Source organism: Myxocyprinus asiaticus, chromosome 11 (genome assembly GCF_019703515.2).
Source record: "Myxocyprinus asiaticus isolate MX2 ecotype Aquarium Trade chromosome 11, UBuf_Myxa_2, whole genome shotgun sequence".
Classification (NCBI taxonomy): Eukaryota; Metazoa; Chordata; class Actinopteri; order Cypriniformes; family Catostomidae; genus Myxocyprinus; species Myxocyprinus asiaticus.
The window spans coordinates 32,232,493-32,250,306 of NC_059354.1; the positions used below are offsets into that span (position 1 = coordinate 32,232,493).

The 17,814-nt window shown below is 37.5% G+C and overlaps 1 protein-coding gene across 3 annotated transcripts; it reads right to left on the reverse strand.

Moving 5' to 3' along the window:
* Positions 1-66: 66 nt before the first annotated feature.
* Positions 67-16,595, reverse strand: gpr183a (G protein-coupled receptor 183a). Of its 3 annotated transcripts, none has more exons than XM_051709760.1 (3): positions 16,456-16,546; positions 9,532-9,603; positions 67-5,833 (listed from the first exon to the last, which is right to left on the reverse strand). In XM_051709760.1, exon 3 carries the CDS (start codon positions 5,814-5,816, stop codon positions 4,722-4,724), a length of 1,095 nt encoding a protein of 364 aa, XP_051565720.1. In that variant the 5' UTR covers positions 5,817-5,833; positions 9,532-9,603; positions 16,456-16,546; the 3' UTR covers positions 67-4,721. The 3 variants fall into 3 exon arrangements, with proteins under 3 accessions (XP_051565720.1, XP_051565718.1, XP_051565719.1); XM_051709758.1 differs by lacking the exon at positions 9,532-9,603 and adding an exon at positions 7,929-7,988 and having other exon boundaries at positions 16,456-16,537; XM_051709759.1 differs by lacking the exon at positions 9,532-9,603 and having other exon boundaries at positions 69-5,833; positions 16,456-16,595.
* Positions 16,596-17,814: the final 1,219 nt, after the last annotated feature.

Below are 17,814 nucleotides of genomic sequence, written 5' to 3' on the forward strand. Positions count from 1 at the left end.
ATACGTACCGTCACACATATGTGGCGGTTAATAACTGGGCCCCGCAGAGTAGCATCACACATATGTGTTTCTGCAACAGCCAGTTAGGTTACAAGCTGCCAGATTCAAATCGGCTTTCGCGCCGACACAGGCTGCGCTGGTCAAGCTTCTGTAATTTATATTCGCTCAAACAGTTACTCATACAGTCTTTTAAACCACAGAACACGTTTATTTTATCCAACTCATCACCAAAGTACCAAGATAAAAAGTTTACAGCTCTTATATGCACAGACAGTCCATCAAACGTGATCTTCCTCTGATGCATGCTGCCATTTATTTACATTAGTAATTGTCATTCGTCAAACAAACAGCTACTCAAAGAGTATTTTCAAGCACATAATATGTTTATTTTATGTAACAAACAGCCTAATTGTCACCAAAGTACCACGATATCGGTTCACAGTTTGTATATGCACAGTCATCATATCTAAATGCAATCTTCTCATGTACGCAGCCACGTCTACTTATTAGGTGCAGATGTGGTTTTCATTCTCACAAACAGCAACTCAAACAGTCTTTTAAGGCATAAAATATGTTTGTTTTCTGAAACAGACAGCCAAACTATTACAAAAGCACCATGATAACAGTTTAAAACTTGTATACTCACAGTGAAAACATACTGATCGAGTGTGTCATTATCCGATGCACGCAGCCAAGTCTGTTTACATTAGCGCTTGTCTCACACACACACACACACACACACACACACACACACACACACACACACACAAACACACACTTGTTGGTGCAGCTATCCTTATGAGGACTTTCCATAGACATAATGATTTTATTACTGTACGAACTATACATTCTATCCCTAACCCTCACAAAAAACTTTCTGCATTTTTACATTTTCAAATAAACATTGTTTAGTATGTGTTTTTAAGCAATTTGAATTATGGGGACACTAGAAATGTCCTCATAAACCACATTTATAGCATAATACCCTTGTAATTACCAGTTTGTAACCTAAAAAAAGTCTGCGTAAACCATCCAAACCCGCCCACACACACACGTCTGAGAAGTCAAACAGTGCATATAGGCAAACTGGACTGCTGACATTATTTGTTCATTTGTTTTTTACAGCTATAAAAACAAAATAAATAAAACAAATACAGTACAGCAGACATAACCCATTTCACGTTTACTATATTATATACAGTATTTAATTTTAACTTTTGTATGACAAGAAATAAAAAATACAATAAATAAATAAATAACACTCCTCTACATTCTGCCCTCATCTACAGTGTCACATGCAAAAATAATACATTTATACCCTAATCATGAAAAGGTTAATAGTACTTAAGTGCAGGTACTATAATATAAAATATTATATGTCACATATTTTGACTGTTGATATTACATTACATTGATTATTACTTTCAATATATGTTTCTGTTAACTAATACATAGTAATCGGCCTAATAATAAATATATGCCCTTTGACAACTGAACATCATTATAGGATTCAAAGAGTAAACATGGTATTATCACAGCATTCTACAATGGTTTAATATGATTATGTGTAGTAACTCGAGTAGGGTATGCTAGGTAAGCATGTTAATCGTAAGCTAACTGAAAACAAAGACAGAATTTTTATTTGTATTTTACCATTTGTAGCTTGGCTTATGTGAAATATGCTATATAACTTAAAAGACATTAAATGGTGGAATTTGAAGGTTAAGACTACATACATCAGCAAGCAATATTGTAGAATTTCTAGTCAGGCAACAAATGAAATACCCAAAGAAGTTCTTTCAGTCAATCACTTTGGGATTTTTTTTTTTATTATTATTTATTTATTTTTATTATAAAAACATAAATGTTAACAACTCACTTTTTCTCTTACTAAAAGGTTGTGTTCAAGTAGGCTTGGACCAAGAGCAGATTCTGCCTGTTTTTACAAAGTTCAGCTAACCACAACTTCCCCTGCATCTGCTGTTCTGCTTCTCTGGTGTCTTGGTCAAGGCACCCTATATTGGTTTTTAGAACTTTTCCTGTTTTTGTCCAGTCTTTCACCTGCTAAAGAGTACCTATTTGGTCAGTTTACAAACTACTTATACAGTCCAGAAACAGACAAAATGACATGCAATGCACTAAACAATTTCCACATGTTTAAGTGCCTCCCTGAAGGGCACAATGGCAAGCATTTTAATTTGAATAATCTTCCATTCCTTTGTAACACTTCCTGTGAATTACTGAGCCAACAAACCAGCACAGACACTTAACAGTCAGGTTACAACACATTTACTATAAGATGATGTCAATCTTCACTTATGTTTTGAAGAGGCACGTTTATAAAAATTATTAATATATTGTATATCTGCTTGCCTATACTTTAGCACTTTCTTGTTTTCCATCATGAACTGATTACACGCCAAAAAGTCAAATTAATACACGCATTTCACAAGGAAAAAGACATCTGTTGTAGTTTGTTTTCACATTTCTTCCGTTGTGTTATTTCTCCCTCTTCTGGTTGTTTGTTGCAATTGCACTGAATTCAAAACTTGCCCCACTCCAAGGTCTTGGTCAAAACTAGAAAAAATATTGGACCACTGAGTGAATTGTGTGTACAGTTTTTCTCCAGAATTAGACTACTTAAAATTAAATGAGTAGTTCCCCCCCCCCAAATTGAAAAAAGTTGGCAAAATTGGTACAAATTTATCACATCCTACTGCATGTATTTTCCTCTGTTGGCCACTAGATGCTCTCAGTCATGTCTGCTTAGTTGTTGCAGAAAGATTATTCGTTTCCTAAGAGCCACAGAAACTGGATGTTTGATTTCAGACCTTGTGTTTTTCTTTTAAATGGGAGACAGTGGTTAAATTTACAATTGGGCTAGTGGCCAGGAACTGGACACTTGCCTTTTATTTCAATGGTTAACTTTTGCTTATCTTTTTCTGGACGAGGTACTGCTAATTATAAATTGTATAGCTGCTTTTTACACAATTTGGTCAGGAATGTCTTGTTTGGCCTTGGAAATTCATGTGATTATTTGCATGGTACCGAGTTGTTCAGGATTGGGGAACTATTCAAATAGATGATAATATAGTTATTACAAACCATGATCATCAAGCAGGGTTGAGAAGGTTCCTTTTATAATGTATTCCACTACAGATTACAGAATACATGCAATAAAATGTTATTTGTAACGTATTCCATTAGATTACTCAAGGTCAATAACGTAATCTAAATACTTTGGATTACTTTTTCAGCACTGGTCGATTTTTTTCACTTGTTTTTACTATAAACTACTAAATAAAGTAAGAAAATACACTTCACTGTGAAAACGCATTCTCTGAAAAAAGCCTAAATAACTTATGCCATTTTGCTACTCAAGTAATTTTTTCTTTTTTAAGGATTTATTTTTTTTACAGGAAAACATTATTTACATTCTCACTAAGAATACAATTTTTGCCGTACATACCTGTATTTGCCCTAATATCAAAGGGCTTATTAGAGAAAAAAAGTTATACTCTAACGTAATTTTTTTCCCATAGAATTCATTATAAAATAAAATTGCGCCTGGCAACAGTTGCATGTAAAGGCAAGAAATAGCATTTAAATTTAGCATAAAGCTAAATGTTCACATGACAATTTACACAAGGTTAACTATTTTTGCAGTTCCAAACTTCAAAACCCCACAGAGTATACACAATGATATCCTTTTCTGATCATATGTGGATTCTGTTCATAGAATGAGGCAGAACATATATTATTTATAGCTTTCTATACAATGTTAAAGGCTACATTGGTTAGCATTTTTGTAAAAAATACCCTAACCACATAAAAAAACTTTGACAAGGCATGCAATTGTGTATTTAATGGATTTATGTTTCATCTGTCATAGCGTTTCTAACTGTTTTTGTTAAGCTGTAGAAACATTATGTAGCTCCTCTATTAAGCTCCCAAGGGAAAGTTCCTCAATTACATCATATTCGCCTTTACACTTACAACAGCGTGAAAGAGCTCGTATGAATGAAACAAATCATAAGACATTCTTCAACACTGTTCAAAAGCTCCTCGGATCGCATATGTATATGGATAAATGTTTTCCAACTGAACAGACTAAATATTTAATAAAAACATATTACAATAAAATGCAAAGTAATCTCTTCAGTAATCAAAATCCTTTTTGAATGTAACTATATTCTGATTACCAACAATTTAAATTGTAACTGTAGTGGAATACAGTTACTCATATTTTGTATTTTAAATATGTAATCCTGTAACATGTATTTTGTTACGTCCCAACCCTGTCATCAAGTTTAACATGCTGAAGCACTCCTGGAGCTGCCTAAGGAACCATAGACCTTACAGTAGCGCTGTAGGCTACTGTTTCGTGGTATTTCAAAACTATTTTAAGAGCCATGTGTCACTATGTATTTTTGCAGCTTTTTTTCATTTTCTTTATTATTCAAAAGAGCAATTAAAAACACCAAACTAAATTCTGTACAACAAACGAGCTATGTAAAACAATGACACAATGTCTAATAATCTTTGAACAGGAAAACAATGTTAAACCATGGTCTAAACTCCTACAGTTTTAAAGTTTATAAAATAATCCAGAGGTAAGAAATATGCTCTAATGTTTTTAGAACATCTCATACAGTCATCCAACTGCATTTCTTTGCAATGCATTTTACATAAACAGAGGTGGTTCAAAAGTATCGCTGCTCTTATTCACTCAGTAGCATGCTGCTTCTCTCTTTCTGGTAGCTTCTGGTGCTCATTTGTATTTTGTTGTTTGCAAACACATCTTTGGAGGATTCCTCAGGGGAGGTCCTGACCACACTTGAGAAGGACATGCTCACTTGCTTCTTGAGCAGCTTGAGTATCCTCTTCTTATAGCCCTTGCAGGCGAAAAAGTATATAAAGGGGTCAAGGCACGAGTTGAGGTTCATGAGGCAGACGGTGATGTGAAGGGAGATTTGAAAGTTGTGCAGTTCTGAACAATCTGGCTTGTACTGCAGCTTCCTGATCATGTACTGCAGAAGGTCAATGTGATATGGGCTGTAGCAAACCACAAACACGAGAATGACGGCACAAATCACACCGATAACTTTGCGACTTCGACCCGACTTCTCCGTCAGTTTATTGGACTTGGCAAGCAGGCGGAGTTTGGAGCAAAGTGCGGAATAGCACACCAGTATGGTGATCATGGGAAGGCCGAAGCCGAGAAACACAGCACCAATGAGCATGACGGGCAAGTTATCAATTTTCTCAAAGTTGGGATACTCCATGCATGTAATGTGATCACTTTGCTCCGTGTTCGTCATGGGCATAGACAGCAAAGGCAGGGTCTGCATCAGCACCAATGCCCATACGGCCGCACAAATGTACCGCACGTTCTGAACTTTCCGGAACCGCGAGAAGCGCAACGGTAGTACCACAGCAATGAAACGGTCCACACTTAAGCAGGTCATGAAGTTGACGCCGGCATACATGTTGATGTAAAACAGCAGTGCTGTGGCCTTACATAAGCCTTCACCCAACGGCCAGTGGAATCCTTTCGCATAGTAAACCACACGCAAAGGCAAAGCAAGTGAAAACATGATGTCTGACACCACCAGGTTGGCAGAGTAGAGAGTGGTGGAGTTAATTTTTTTTAGGTTAGGCCAGATGACATGCAAAGCCAAGGCATTGCCCAGAAATCCAACAATACATATCAGAGAGTACACCACAGGCAAAAAAATGTGTGCCCAACTGCGATGGTCATACAGGTTGGTACAGGTGCCATTGTTGGTGGTGTCTGTAGCTGTTACCATATCCATAGGGTCAGTTATGATATCTGAGGAAGGCAAAACAGATATGTTACTACAGAACTGAGAGAACACAATTAATTTATATAAGTTTACCGGAGTATGTAAGTGAAGTGGAGTGACTGCGATTTCCCCTGCCTGCTCAAAGAGTTCTGTAATCAACCCACTCCAGGTTTTCCATTTCCCACTTCCTGCTCTAAGTTCACCCCATAGCTAAATTTGCACCCAATTACAGTTTCACTGTAAAGTTCTTTTAATGTGTTTGTTTTTATTGTCACAAACATTTGGGCACAAGATATATTAAATAATGAAGCAAATATACAATAATTAGAAATAAATGTCATGCCTAATGTAAACACTACTATCATGTCCTGTTAAAGCTACACTTTCTTTTGGCCCTGTAGTGGTTGAAGCATAGAACTGCTAGTTACCTGGAACACTATTTTGGTAATCAGATGAGTTGGGCTTTGACTCTGCTCTTCTGCGCAGATGAATCTAATGGTTTAAGGATTACCGGTGTAATCATGGTTACAGGTGATCAACTTGTCAGAGTGAATGTAACTAATAATAACTAAACTTGCCCCCTCCCCTAAAATAAATAAATAATAAAAATAAAGGACGAAAAAGACGAGTATCCAAAAAATATGTTTTATGAGCAGGTAAGTAGCATATCTTCCGCTGTTGTTTAGACTCATTGAAAGAATTGTTTCAAAATAAATAACGTTACAAAAGTTAGGCAATGCTGACATTAGACAATGATTGCTAGTCATTTCAGATAAAGTCAAACAGTGGAAAATATTATAACTTAGCTGCGGGCAAACAGACTAAGGTAGTAACTGGTTTAGCGTTGTTACCAGCATAAAGTTAATTTTTTTGCCATTGTCCTTCCTCGAAAATGAAATCAAGCACTGCAGTACCACAATCCACAATAAAATGCGCCATTAGAGTGACTAACGCTATCCAATGAACTACCGCGCTGTAATATCTTTATGAGCTACATTAGATATGATGATGATGATAAATGAGGTTGAACTACTGCATCCACATGCACCTTTACTCAATGTTCTTCTACTATTACAGGTTACGTCAGGAACATAACAACATCAACACGGGAGCGCCCTCTACAGGTAAGAAGGATTACATACATACACTTTCATATCTCACATCCCCCTTCTGAAACAAAATGTTAACACATTTTAACAGCACATTTCACAATGTACTTAACCCTGTGATGCCCACTGTTGTAATATTACAACATCAATTTTAGCTCTACTAAAATAAACCTGCACGTTTTTTTTTCTCACTAAGACTACATTTACACAACTAATAGTTCCTATTGTTAAGCCTCGCTATGCTATTGGATGGTAGATTTTGTAAATAGGCCTGTTCTCCTGGCCATGAACTCACACAACCTGCAAACTTGCCTTGAAGCACATCATCTTGTTTTACTGGACTGGATAAATCAACATTCAAGTAAGTAAAATGCCTAAAATATTTTTTTCTATGATTAGTAATATGTCTCGATCATGCAGATATTAAGGTACTGTCGAATGCTTTGATCATATTAGATTTTGAGCTTGTTATGTCAATGTTGTAATTTTACAGCACTGGGTGAAAGGGGTAGCAAAATTTGCCTGTGCACCTTACACATTACATGGATAAATTGTACTTCTCACCTGTTCCATGTGAAAAAAAAAAATATACTAATAGAAACATACAATTTTTGATTTAATCATTGATTAAATGATTATTAAATGATAAGTTACAGAGGTTAGTTCACTCTCCGTTTCTGTAGCGGATGTAACCCGATCCTTCCGACAGGTGAATATCCGCAAAGCCGCGGGTCCAGACGGCATTCCGGGCCGCGTCATCAGAGCGCGTGTGAACCAACTGGCTGGTGTTTTTACGGACATTTTCAACCTTTCCCTATCCTTGTCTATAGTCCCCACATGCTTTAAAACGTCCACCATTGTGCCTATTCCAAAGCAATCCAAAATCACTTGCTTAAATGACTGGGGTCCTGTTGCTCTGACCCCCATCATCAGCAAATGCTTTGAGAGACTACTCAGAGATTACATCTGCTCTGTGCTGCCTCCATCACTGGACCCATTGCAGTTTGCTTACCGCAACAACCGCTCCACTGATGATGCCATTGCATCCACAATACACACTGCTCTCTCCCACCTGGAAAAAAGAACACTTATGTGAGAATGTTGTTTGTAGACTACAGCTCAGCATTCAAAACCATAGTGCCCTCCAAGCTTTATGTGAAACTCCAGGCTCTGGGCTTAAATAGCTCGCTGTGCAGCTGGATCCTGGACTTCCTGTCAAGCAGACGCCAGGTGGTTAGAATGGGCAGCAACATCTCATCACTCACCCTCAACACTGGAGCCCCGCAGGGTTGTGTTATCAGCCCACTCCTGTATTCTCTGTACACATATGACTGTGTGGCAACACACAGTTCCAATGCCATCATTAAGTTTGCTGATGATACAACGGTAGTAGGTCTGATCACTGACAATGATGAAACAGCCTACAGAGATGAAGTGCACACTCTGACACATTGGTGTCAGGAGAACAACCTCTCCCTCAATGTCAGTAAGACAAAGGAGCTTGTGGTGGACTTCAGAAGAAGAGAAAGAGAACACAGCCCCATCATCATCAGTGGAGCACCGGTGGAGAGAGTCAGCAGCTTCAAGTTCCTGGGTGTCCACATCACTGTGGAACTCACATGGTCCGTCCACACTGAGGCCATTGTGAAGAAGCCTCAGCAGTGCCTCTTCTTCCTGAGACGGCTGAGGAAGTTTGGAATGAACCGCCACATCCTCACACGGTTCTACACCTGCACTGTAGAGAGCATCCTGACTGGCTGCATCTCCGCCTGGTACGGCAATAGCACCGCCCACAACCGCAAAGCCCTGCAAAGGGTGGTGCGAACTGCCTGACTCATCATCAGAGGTGAGCTTCCCTCCCTCCAGGACATATATACCAGATGGTGTGTGAAAAAAGCTCGGAGGATCATCAGAGACTCCAGCCACCCGAGCCATGGGCTGTTCTCACTGCTACCATCAGGCAGGCAGTATCGCAGCATCAGGACCCGCACCAGCCGACTTCATGATAGCTTCTTCCCCCAAGCAATCAGACTTTTGAACTCTTGATCTCTCACGATCAAATACATCAGCACTGCACTTTATTACTCTTATTATCTCACTGTCATAATCTTATCTTATTATCTGTCATAAATTATATTCTCTCTTAACAACGCACTGGCAACTTACTATCAACCGACAGCCTGAATGTCAATATAGTACAATACAACCTACTGTATATTTTATATAGAATATATATACTATTTTTATTGTATAATGTGTATTCTATATTGTGTGTATTGTATACTGTACATTGTATGTTATTATTTGTATATTGTGTTGTGTGTAATTATGTGTATATTCGATTTTAAATTGTGTTGTGTAAATCTGATGTTTATTGTAAATTGGTATATGTCTCATCACTGTCACGACTACTATGTTGCTCAGTACTGCACCCAAGAATTTCACACACTATTGCACTTTTGTATATGGTTGTGTGACAATAAAAGTGATTTGATTTGATTTAATTTAAGTTCAAGTTAAATTAAAGAATAAATTATTTCTTTGAGAATTTGAAAGTATTTGTGTAGCAATATTTGAAACTATCTGTATCTTATAATTTATAAAATATACTTAACTGGTCCTGTTTTCTTTTCTGGGCTTTGCTTGTTTGCCCAAATATCTGCTTGCTTCATGTTCTGGATAATGTTCTGGAATGTGGGGGGTATAAGTGCTATTAGCATGATAAGTAGAGGGCACAATAAGCTAGCCAGACAGTATTGTGTGAATTCTGTGGAATGGGTCAATTCTGTGGAATGGGTCAATTCTTTAAAAAGTGTAAGTATGATTGGGATTTATTTGCATTGAGATTATTTAGCCTGGAAAATAATCAGTGATTTTTTTTTTCCATTTCAGAACGCCACCAGCCAGGAAAGACCGTCTTATCTACAATGTGTATAATGTCATTGATGCCGTCCAAAATGGGAAAAGTGACTTTGAGAAGGACTCTGGTACAAGTGATCAAGAGGAACGTGAACTGGTAAAGGAAAATAAAAAACCCAATGACCGCCCATCGGATGATTATGTGGACATCATGCCAACAAAACCAAGCCATTCAAGAACACAGACCATGCCCCATGACAGGTTTCTTTGGCTGAAAAAGGATTATATCAGTCCCAACACTGATTTTCCAGGTCAGGGCTATGAACAGAGCTAAACATAGTAAATGGCAAAGTTTTCATTCAATTCATCAGGTTTTATAAATACAATCTGAATATATTTTTATAATAAACAATTTTTCATAAAAATATGACTTGTCTGATTATCATTATTGTGTGATTTATTAGTGTATAGATATATAGGCTACTGTTATGGGGCTACATAAGCAGTACACCCTGCAAATGAACCATTAGATGTTCTCTACATTTGTTCAGACAGTGAGTAAAATCACTGAAATTCTGCTACCCAACAGGCTCAATGTTGCAATATTACAACTTTTCCCTAAAAACTTACTAAAATGTAAAAAATGTAAAAAAAAAAAACCCATTTATTTCTGCATTAGAGGCCTCCTACAACAACATATAAAAGGTCTATTTTTTTTTTATTTTATTTTTTTTTCTATATTTGGGTCTCACAGGTTTAACAAGGCCAACAAACACTATATTACCTTTATTTTGTCTGATATATCCTTATAGTACATAACTTTCACAACAGCATTGAACACTTTTGATGACTTTTTCAGAGTAAAATGTCACATTCACATTCTCATAGTCACTTTATCTTAACCAGCTCTAGATATCATATTTTGACCTTTTTACTGGTTCTTCCAAGTTCACTTTCGGTATCACTGTGTCCTCCACAGGCAAAGTCTCTGACAACAGTCCAGGCGAAGTCAGTGTAAAATCTGGCTCCACAGATGAACTGCTATCTGAACTCTCCAGGTTTAAATCATCTGGTTGTTAAAATGACGACTCTTTTGTTTTCAGCAGGTGACATCGATTTCTTCTGTAGGTATTACCATCAGGCCTCAAAACCTCAAGAACCTCAAAAGTTCTTGGTTTCTCATGATTCCTCAAAACAACTGCTGGTTGCCATTTGTCTTTTACTTTTACTCTTACTCTCAACTTTTCTCCTTCCTTTAGTGATGGTACTATAAGTCTTTTGCCCCTTGATCAAAGTATTGCTTTTGTTTCAGCTGCCTTTCCTTAACGCGCTTGTGCACATTGGAATACAGTTGTGGCTTCAACAGTTTAGCTGATGTTGGCAGTTTTGTTTTCAACTTTCGACCCATAATCATTCGTGCAGGTGACAGTCCTTCACCATACAGAGGTGAGTTCCTGTATTCCAGTAAAGCAACTTATGGATCTCTTTGACTTTCCTATGCTTTCCTCAACGGATTTTTCACTGTCCGAATCACTCTTTCACTTTGTCCATTAGATTGTGGAAAACCCGGAATGGACGTTGTGTGCTCAAACTCCCAACTTGTTGAAAATGCATTGAATTCAGCCCTCGAAAACTGAGGTCCATTATCAGTCACTACTTCGTCCGGAATTCCATGTCTTGCAAAGATAGATTTTAAAGCTGTCACAACATTGTTGGTTGTTGCCTGACTGAGTTTGAAAATCTCAGGAAACTTTGAGTAATTATCTACACACAGCAGATACTCGCCTTGCTCATAATGGAACATATCAAGCTCTTTCTGGAATGTCATGACAGATGAGTGGCTCTTTTGAGTTGTTTTGCTTAAAAGTGTTACAAACATCACATTTCAGCACCACATCTTCAATCTGTTCAGACATGCTGGGCCTAAACGTCACATCACGTGCTCTCTCTTTGCACTTTACCACTCCTAGATGAGACTCGTGCACTCTTTCAAGCATTTCAGCTCTCAATCCTTTTGGTACCACAAGTCTAGAATTCTTGTAGATCAGTCCTTCAACACAAGTTAACTCTTCCCGGAACGTCCAGTACTTCCTGATTTCTGCTGGAACCTGCTGTATTTCAGCTGGCCATCTTGTTTGTACTACATTAATCAACATCTGCAAATCTTAATTTTCACTGTTGCATTTTTGAAGTCTCTCAACTTTGCGTCGGTGATAGGTAATTGAGCTGACAGGAGATTGGCATGTAACTCATCTTCTAAGAGCTGCTCTGACTGTTCACACAGATAAGCTCTGCTCAGTGTGTCTGCGATCTGTAGTTCCTTACCAGGTTGTAGTTGACATGCAAATCAAAAGGTTGCAGCTTCAGCAACATTATTTGTAGTCTTGGAATTGCCTTGTGTAGTGTTTTCTTGAAAAAGCTTTCAAGAGGCTTGTGATCTGTCTCCACCTGCACTAACTTGCCATAGACGTACCGGTGGAATTTTTCACACCCATACACAATTGCTAAGAATTCTTTCTCTATCTGTGCATATCTCTTTTGGCAATCAGTAAGCGCTCTCGAGCCATATGCTACTGGCTGGCCCTCTTTCATCACAACTGCTCCCAAGCCTTAAGAGCTTGCATCCATGGACAAAGTTACTTCTTTGTTGACATCAAAGTATTTGTGTACTGGCGCGTTACTTACAGATTGCTTCCGTTTTTCAAAGCTTTGCTATTGTTGTCTCCCAGTGCCACTCAACTTCCTTTTCCAGAAGTCTCCTTAGTGGTGCGCTAGCATCCAAGAGGTTTGGAACAAACTTTGGCAGATACTGAACTATGCCAAGAAATCTTATCAGTGCCGCTTTATCCTCTGGCGCAGACATGTTCAGTATAGCTCGTACCTTCTCTTGGTCTGGCTTCAAGCCATCTGCAGTCAACACATGTCCTATGTAGTGAATTTCTGTCATTCTGATTTTGCATTTTTCTTTGTTCAATTTCAGACTGATACTTCTGATGCAGTCTAGCAGCAATCTCAGTCTCTTGTCATGCTGTTCTACAGTTTCACCCCAGACTAACATGTCATCTACAATGTTCACCACTCCTTCTAAGCCTTCCAGCCTTTGAGCTATGCATTTTTGAAAAACTTCTGGAGCTGAGGAAACACCGAAATGTAGTCTCAGAAAACGATACCTTCCAAATGGGGTATTAAATGTGCATAGCTTGGAGCTCTCTTCTTCCAGTTGCACTTGCCAGAACCTATGATTAGCATCCAGAACTGAGAATACTTAAGCATTTGGCATTTCTGCTACAGTCTCTTCCACTGTGCGTAATGGGTAATGTTCTCTTTTTATTGCCCCATTGAGATCTTTAGGGTCGACGCAGATTCAGATTTTGTTAGGTTTCACCACAGTGACCATAATATTTACCCATTCTGTAGGCTCCTTCTGCTTCACAATGACACATAGGTCTTCCATTCTATTCAGTTCAGTTTTGATTCTGTCTTTCAATGTCACAGGCACTTTCCGTGGTGGGTGAATGAATGGAATGACATCTGGACTGAGCTGTATATGGTGTTTTCCTGTTACACAGTCTAGTCCAATAAAGACATCTTTGTATTCTCTCATGATGTCAGTTTTTTCCCCTTGTTTTCCATTTTGTACACTCGTTTTATCAGACCTAACTTCGTGCCCGCTTCTCTACCTAGAATTGCTGGTGCATCTTGCTCTATGATCTGAAATTCCAGTTCTTGCACACGCTTTTTGTACTCACACTTGAGCTTTACTCTGCCCTTTGGCTCCATCGTGTGTCCAGAGTAGGTAACTAACCTGCAGCTTGATTTGAGCCATGGAACATCTTTTAGTTTAGCAAAGGCTTCCGATGACAGCACATTACACTCTGCACCTGTATCCAGTTTAAAGGTAAGCATGCAGTGGTTTATCTTTAGTGTTTCAGTCCATTGTTTGTTTTCATTGTCACTTTTTGAGACTGTGATTTGTACAATATCCACTTGCTCTTTGTGCTTAACTTTGATGCTACCCATGAACATCTGACCATCCTGTTCAATCTCATGAACTTGTTTATCCATCTTTCTGTGTCGATCCTTTTTTCTTTGTGATTTGCACAATTTTCAAAAGTGGTTTTTCCGTGAACAAACATTACATATTTTGCCTTAAGCTGGGCATTTTCTGGGCTCATGAGTGTATCCACACTTCATGCATTCGTCCTTCTCACACAGTTTAGACACAACTAGTCTTTTTACTGTTTTCTTTTTGTCAACTTTATCCACTGTAACCTCTGCTTCTTCATTCAACTCTTTCATGTGGCTTTGTGTCACTTCGTTAGCACATTAAATATCCACAGCTTTTACAAAGGTCAAATCGGTCTCTCTAAGCAGCCTCACTCTCATATTGTCACTGTTCACGCCACAGACAATGCGATTTTTGATTAACTGTGCTAATTCACACTATTTGGCTTTATTTTTTAGGTCAGTTATATATGCATCGATCTTTTTATTCTGTCCCTGTGTTCTTGTGAAAAGCACGTGCCTCAAATACGTAATGTTCTTATGCGGTTCACAGTATCGTCTGAACTTTCCTTAAACACATCCAATGTATCCTCATCATCACCAGAATCCATGGTATTAAATACCTTTATAGCTTCTTCTCCCGCTACATGAAGAAAAGTTACTCTCTTTATCTTCTCGTTTTTCTCCGCAATGCCAGTTGCCGTGAGATTCAAACTTTTGGATCCATGTTCTCTAGTTTACCGCTAGATTTCCTTCAAAGCACAAACTGTTTGGAGGTCTTAGCTGCTCCATTTTTACTTTCTTCTTACACCATGTAATATATTTGTGAGCTACATTAGATAAGATGATGATAAATGAGACACAGACTACAGGTTGTACTACTGCATCCACATATGCCTTTACTCAATTACAGGTTACGTCAGGAACATAACAACATGAACATGGGAGAGCCCTCTACAGGTAAGAAGGATTACATACATACACTTTCATATCTTGCATGCTCTAAGAGAGCTTCCTGGCTAACAATCATCCCAATAAAATATCTTACCTGTCGAGCATCTCTGGGTCTTTTTTAAATCCTTAATATCTCGGAGTTGTCACCACCTCTGATTAAGCCAAGCTGATTTTGATTTGTGTTTTATTATGGGCTCTGTCGCTTTCCCTTTTTGCCTGCAGACTCTTTTCGGTTCGAGGTTTCTTTATTTTGAAAATGGATGATTTCCCCAGAGGGTTGCCTTTTTGAATTATCCAGGGTCAATGTTGGTCATGTGTTGTGGCTACAAGCTTTCAGCTTCAAACTACGATCACACCTATCACCGCACATACACACGCGCTGCAGTTGGACCTTCTTTACTTTATTTACAGACATGACATAAACACGTATGGATGACTGATGGAAGTAAGCAATTTCCTGCCAAATCCGTCCCAACAGCTCTAAAATATAAATAATTATAGACTTACCATAATGAATCAGGGTAAGGTAAAAACATAGTTTGGAAGACAGATTGTTGGTGTACTTGCTCATTAATTACATTTTGTTCATTTCTAACAAAACTCTTTCATAGTGTAGATTTAACATATTACGTTATTGTGGATGGAGCGGTATTAGAGAAAAAGAATACACAGACTTTTCAACTTTTAAAAAACCCAAAACTCTCACTAAGGAACTAAGGAAGTAGAGTACATGTGTGACCTTTTTTGCATTAGTAAAGGGCATACGTGGCAGAAAAAGAAAATTCTATAAGCCAGCTGCGGTTTCAGAGTGTTCACCTCTAAACTCTTTATGACAACATTAAGAACGTGTCAAATTTGCACATGTGCTAACGGAAGTCTGTGATACCACAGTGTTGGCAAGGAAGATTTATGTCAATCATCAGCACAAATGTAAAAGACAGGAGGTCCAGGCAAGCACCATTAAAGCAGGAGAAGGTGTTTCCTGTCAATCCTACACTGCCTGAAATCTGCACTCTCACAAAAATCTGTGTAGTAAACAGTCAACAAAACTGGAGGAAAATTGGTCTGGGTCTGGTAAAACGTTTTAATAGTTCATTAAGGTGTCGCTGTAGCACTAGCCATGCCATTATATTATCCATGTGCTTGTACAAACAGTACTTGCATGCTCTGAATAAATACAGCAAACCAGAATGGATATTTACACTTATGATTATATATATATATATATATATATATATATATATATATATATATATATAATAATAATAATAATAATAATAATAATAATAATAATAATATATATATATATATATATATATATATATATATATATATATATATATATATATATATATATAATTATAATTATTATTATTATTATTGCAAAAAACACATTATAGTGTATAACTCAAATGTTAAACATTACTTAATAATGTGGATCATTTCAAAAATAAAATAAATAATAGTATGGATAATTATATAAATAATTCACTTTGATACATCATTCCACATCTACTGTCCACAGAAAAAGATTAAGGATTAAAGAAAAGGATTGAAAGAAAAAACTTACAAATGTTTAAAGTATGCAAAGTGCAAACTTTCTGATGATTTATCTATTAGAATTTTATGATCCTAAATTGATGTACTATTTGTATAACATTTATAAAAAGGCATAAAGTAGTAATTCACACAAACATGATTACCATATGAAATGTACTTACCAATTCTATTTTTGCCCCAGTTCACGTGCCTCTGTTTTGTCAAATGATCTTATTATGGCAAGTGGCACCTCCTTGTCTGACATTAACCATGTTTTGAAACACCCCAAAATGAGCAGTAAAGTACTGTTTCCAGTCTGGTTTTGTAACCATGACAACTGACATAATTTCCTGTGTTGCTGATGAAGACCTGCCCCCCAATCCCCAACACACCCTTTTTTTTTTCTACAGAAGTTCTCTTTTGAGTGAGGAACTGCCTTTGTCACATGTTAAGTGCCATCCTACACGTGTCCTCTGTCTTCCAAGGTCCATGTTTGGTGGATATTTCTACAAATAATAATAATAATAATAATAATAATAATTATTATTATTATTATTATTATAAATAAATAAATGAACAAATGTAATTTGAAAAGCTGCTTTTTCATAGGAGGAAAATTTTTAATGCAGAGGACATAGAGCCAATTTTGTCAGGTATTGAAACTTTTGGCTTGTCAACTTCTATACCACCATTTAGCACTTGCCACCTGTTATTGCAGCAACCTACTGTTTAGTCTGTTCATAGATATAAAGATCATAAATATGTGCAAAGACAAAAGAGTTGCTTTAAGAAAATACATTTATATTGTAAACAAAGCACTGTGACCAGTAAAGTAGAGAGGGGCTTTTAGACTTACAAAATGAATATTAAAAATCTATGTATGCATATGTCCTTAAATCTTTTAAAGAACAAATATGGTCCAAATAAAATGTGGCTCTTTTTTTTTTTTTTTTTTTTTACTGTTTATTATGTGGTTTTCAGTATCAATAGGGTGTGACAGTAGTTGTGAAAGTGCCCAGTTCTTCGTTCTATTGTTAGAAGTTGAAAATTACATCTGCAGACTTTTGAAAACTTCTCTGTTTAGTTAGAAATATCCCACATGCACCTGTAGGCAGATGTTCCAAACACAAAAACATAATTTTGATTAAACAACATAAAATACCTGCTCTATGGCTACTGTTTAGTGCAGTGTAACAGTATAAGGATGGGCAAGGAGGAGGCGGGAACCGGCTGCACAGTCAAAGTAATATTTAATGTAAAATTAAAACATAAAGACAAAAACATAAACACAAACACGGCAGCTGCGTGTGGCTCTCTCTCTCCTGAACTGCCACATCCGGCTGCCCTTATCCCTCTCCTCACTGATTAGCCCGACTGGGGGCCAGGCGTGCGTAGTCACGGCCTGGCCCAGCCCTGCCCTCCTCCTCGTCACAGTTTATGTTTACTGTTCAGCCGGTTCCCGCCTCCTCCTTGCCCGTCTTTATACTGTTACACACGGTCTCAAAACAATCTTCTTACAAACTTTTTGAAAGGATGTGGCT